Here is a 3,064-nt window from a genome sequence, read left to right as displayed (position 1 = left end):
CACACAAAACATAGACATCCTTAAAAAGATGCTAACAATCTTCCAGTAAAGGTGCCAGAAAAAACAACAACATCTAAACAATGGAATACTGTAACGTGAAAACTACTAACATCTGTGGAAATAAAAAAAAAATGTCTGTAAAGTTTTTGAGCAGATTTAAATACAGTAATATGTTGTCATTTTGCAGTCAGTCAATGGAAAAGCCCAAATCATCACTGTTTGTAAAAATATGGATTTTTAATGTAGACATTATTTACAGTTTTGGTGGTGTTTTTTTTTTCTTTTTCAGTTTTAACATTTAACAGTTTACATTTTTTTTCTCCTATTTCTCTATCGTTAATATACATAATGTATCTTTCAAATAACACACATTGAAACACAGGTTTAAAAAGGTGTCACTTTCCAGCCAAATTTTGTAGAAAAACAAATTACCATCTATAAATCTCCAGATTTTTGATGACAATACTACTAACAGTTTTGGCTTCTTCTTATAATGACCATGTTAGTTAATAGATTTTTTTCACTCTCTGATTCTCTGATTTATTTACCACTGAAATTAAGTTTTTCCAATTTGCTTTTCTACATTGTTGAAGAGGAATTAAGTGCAAATATTAAGACTGAGACATCTAAAAAAAACAAAAAAAGTTTTGGGATGTAATTTTTAATTTTGTTTAACTAGTTGGACCAACCTGGTTAAATCAAGTTGGTTCAACCCTTTGAAATACGTACAAAAACCAACTCTGCTAAACTTTGTTAATGTGACATTTTGACTGTAGAAACACAAATCTTAAAATTAAAGTGAAATGTGTTATTTCAAGTAAAGTGCAAAAAAAACCAAATAAAAAATGACATTTTGCTGACTAAATATTCAATACTGTAAATATAATTGGACCAGGTGATTAAATTAAGTTGGAGCCAACCTCTGGAATTAAGTTGAGTCAACCTAATAAATGACGCTGACTCAACACAAACACATTAAGGACGAGTAAATGTGTTTCATGCTGATGCTGCTTCTCATTTTGGTTGTTTGACGTAGTTTTGTCGTCATTTTGTGTCAAATTTGAGTTGTTTTAAATGTTTTTGTGGTAGTTTTGCCTCACTTTTTGATAATTTTACATGTTTTTTGTGGTCATCTCGCATCACATTTGTGGTTATTTACAACTCTTTGCAGTCATTTGGCATCACATTTGAGTTGTTTTACATCTTTTGGTGGTTCTCTTGTGATGCACTTTAGTTGTTTTACATGTTTGTTTCTGGTCATTTTGTTCATGCTGAAAGAAAGCTGCTGAGTTACGTACCAACACTTTACATGATACTTTTACTATTTTACTGTTATTTCTGTTTTCTATCGGCTCGTATCAAGGCTGAAACAGGACAGTGTTGTTATTTACGGACATGAACCTGACTCAGCTTTTAGGCCGAGAGGCGTGAAGAGTGTGCGATGTTCTTGACTTTTGGAAACACAACAGCTGCTGTTCTGTGTGTGTGTGTGTGTGTGTGTGTGTGTGTGTGTGTGTGTGTGTGTCCTCCATTTTAAAGCTGATCTCCTCTCACATGTATGAACCACAGTTTGAACAGCTGGGCTTTTTAGTGAGCACAACAAACCAACAACACAGTCACACATCTTCATCTGAAACCGCAAACACAACAGCAACACACACACACACACACACACACACACAAAAACACCTCGTGCACACTGAGGTGTTGCCGTCACCATGGCGACCCCACCACAGCCCATATACTCACCTTGAAGGGCCAGCAGGGCCAGAGGCAGCAGGTGTCGTCCTGCAGACATCCTGGAGGGTCTCGGTGGCCTCGACGCACACAACAGACACACAAACAGACACACAAACGGGCAGATCCAACACCTCAGAGCTCTGACAGGCCTCAGACGTCCTGACCACAATTTAAAGTCTGGGATGAGGAGGCTGTGTCTGGATACTGCTGGGTGTGGTCCTCTTCTTCTTCTTCTTCTTCTTCTTCTTCTTCTTCTTCTTCTTCTGCTTGTGTAGTTTCAAGCTCACACTTCTGAAGCACCTGTACAGCCCGACACCTCCCAGGATCTAAATCAGTCCGTCCAGCCTCTGTCTGTCTGTCTGTCTGGCAGTGTTGGGTTACCAGAGGGAGGAATCAGTCCTGCTCTCAGGTTTCGGCCTCCAAAAGGAGCCTTTGTTCAACTATTTATATAGGGTGGTGCACCCTCCTCACTGTGCAGCTGCTGGAAGACTGATGTGTGGACGATGTGCAGTAAGACCAAGTCACACGAGTTTCCTGTGAGCAGAAAGTGGGCTGGAAGTAGAGTGGAACAGAGTCTCTTTGACTTTGGAAGAAATGACAGCTCAGTCTTGTTATTGTCTCATCAGTCAGTCAGTCAGTGTTATTGCTTCCCTTCTTTCCAAACATCCACAGCTACATATCCGGAGCTCAGCGGGGGTTGCACACGCCTCCTGTGCGTCTTTGGAGGCTGTTCCTCGGCGCATTCCGGCGCATGAATCCTCCGTCTGTCCTCCTGCCGAACCTTTGCCGAAACCCGCCTCCAGAACCCAAATCCTACCGAAAACGTGTGGTCCAGTTGACGGTTTAGAGGTGTACGGCTTCCTCCTCTTCTTCTTTTTCTTCTTACCAGGAGGACGCACACGGTGGCATCATCATCCTCCTGGAGGCGCGATCAGACGAAGAGCAACAGAATCAGCGATGAGAGTGAATGTCCAGATGTGAGGGACGCTGCTGTGTCGGAGGAGAGGAGGAGAGGAGGGGGGAGGCAGGGAGGGAGGGTGTGATGCACTGCAGCACAGGGATGAAGAGGAGGAGGAGGAGGAGGAGGAGGAGAAGGTACGGAGCCGTTGTCATGGCAACAGCGATTTGATGCGATGCTCTTGTGGCTTCCAGAAGAAAAAAAAAACAACCCACGTGTTGGCAAACAGCAGAGGACACGGCAGGAGGAGCCGAGAACAACAACAACAACAACAGATCAACAAATCAACAAGATCGTGTGAGGAGAACGCAGATTATCAAGAAAGAAAACAAGAGTCACCACACAACCGTTTATTTATCACATGAG

General features: G+C 41.9%; 1 protein-coding gene across 1 annotated transcript in view; it reads right to left on the bottom strand.

Moving 5' to 3' along the window:
• Positions 1-2,735, bottom strand: part of LOC103363680 (sodium channel subunit beta-3) — a 20,244-nt gene extending 17,509 nt beyond the window's left edge. The window contains exon 1 of the mRNA XM_008290532.1: positions 1,750-2,735. Within this exon, the coding sequence (XP_008288754.1) occupies positions 1,750-1,798 (49 nt within the window). The 5' untranslated portion in view covers positions 1,799-2,735. The remainder of the gene's footprint in view (positions 1-1,749) is intronic.
• Between the last annotated feature and the right edge of the window lie 329 nt (positions 2,736-3,064).

This window comes from Stegastes partitus, unplaced genomic scaffold (assembly GCF_000690725.1).
Source record: "Stegastes partitus isolate 25-593 unplaced genomic scaffold, Stegastes_partitus-1.0.2 Scaffold680, whole genome shotgun sequence".
Taxonomy (NCBI): Eukaryota; Metazoa; Chordata; class Actinopteri; family Pomacentridae; genus Stegastes; species Stegastes partitus.
The sequence above is the reverse complement of the archived record's forward strand: the minus strand, read 5'-3'. Positions and strand labels throughout refer to the sequence as shown.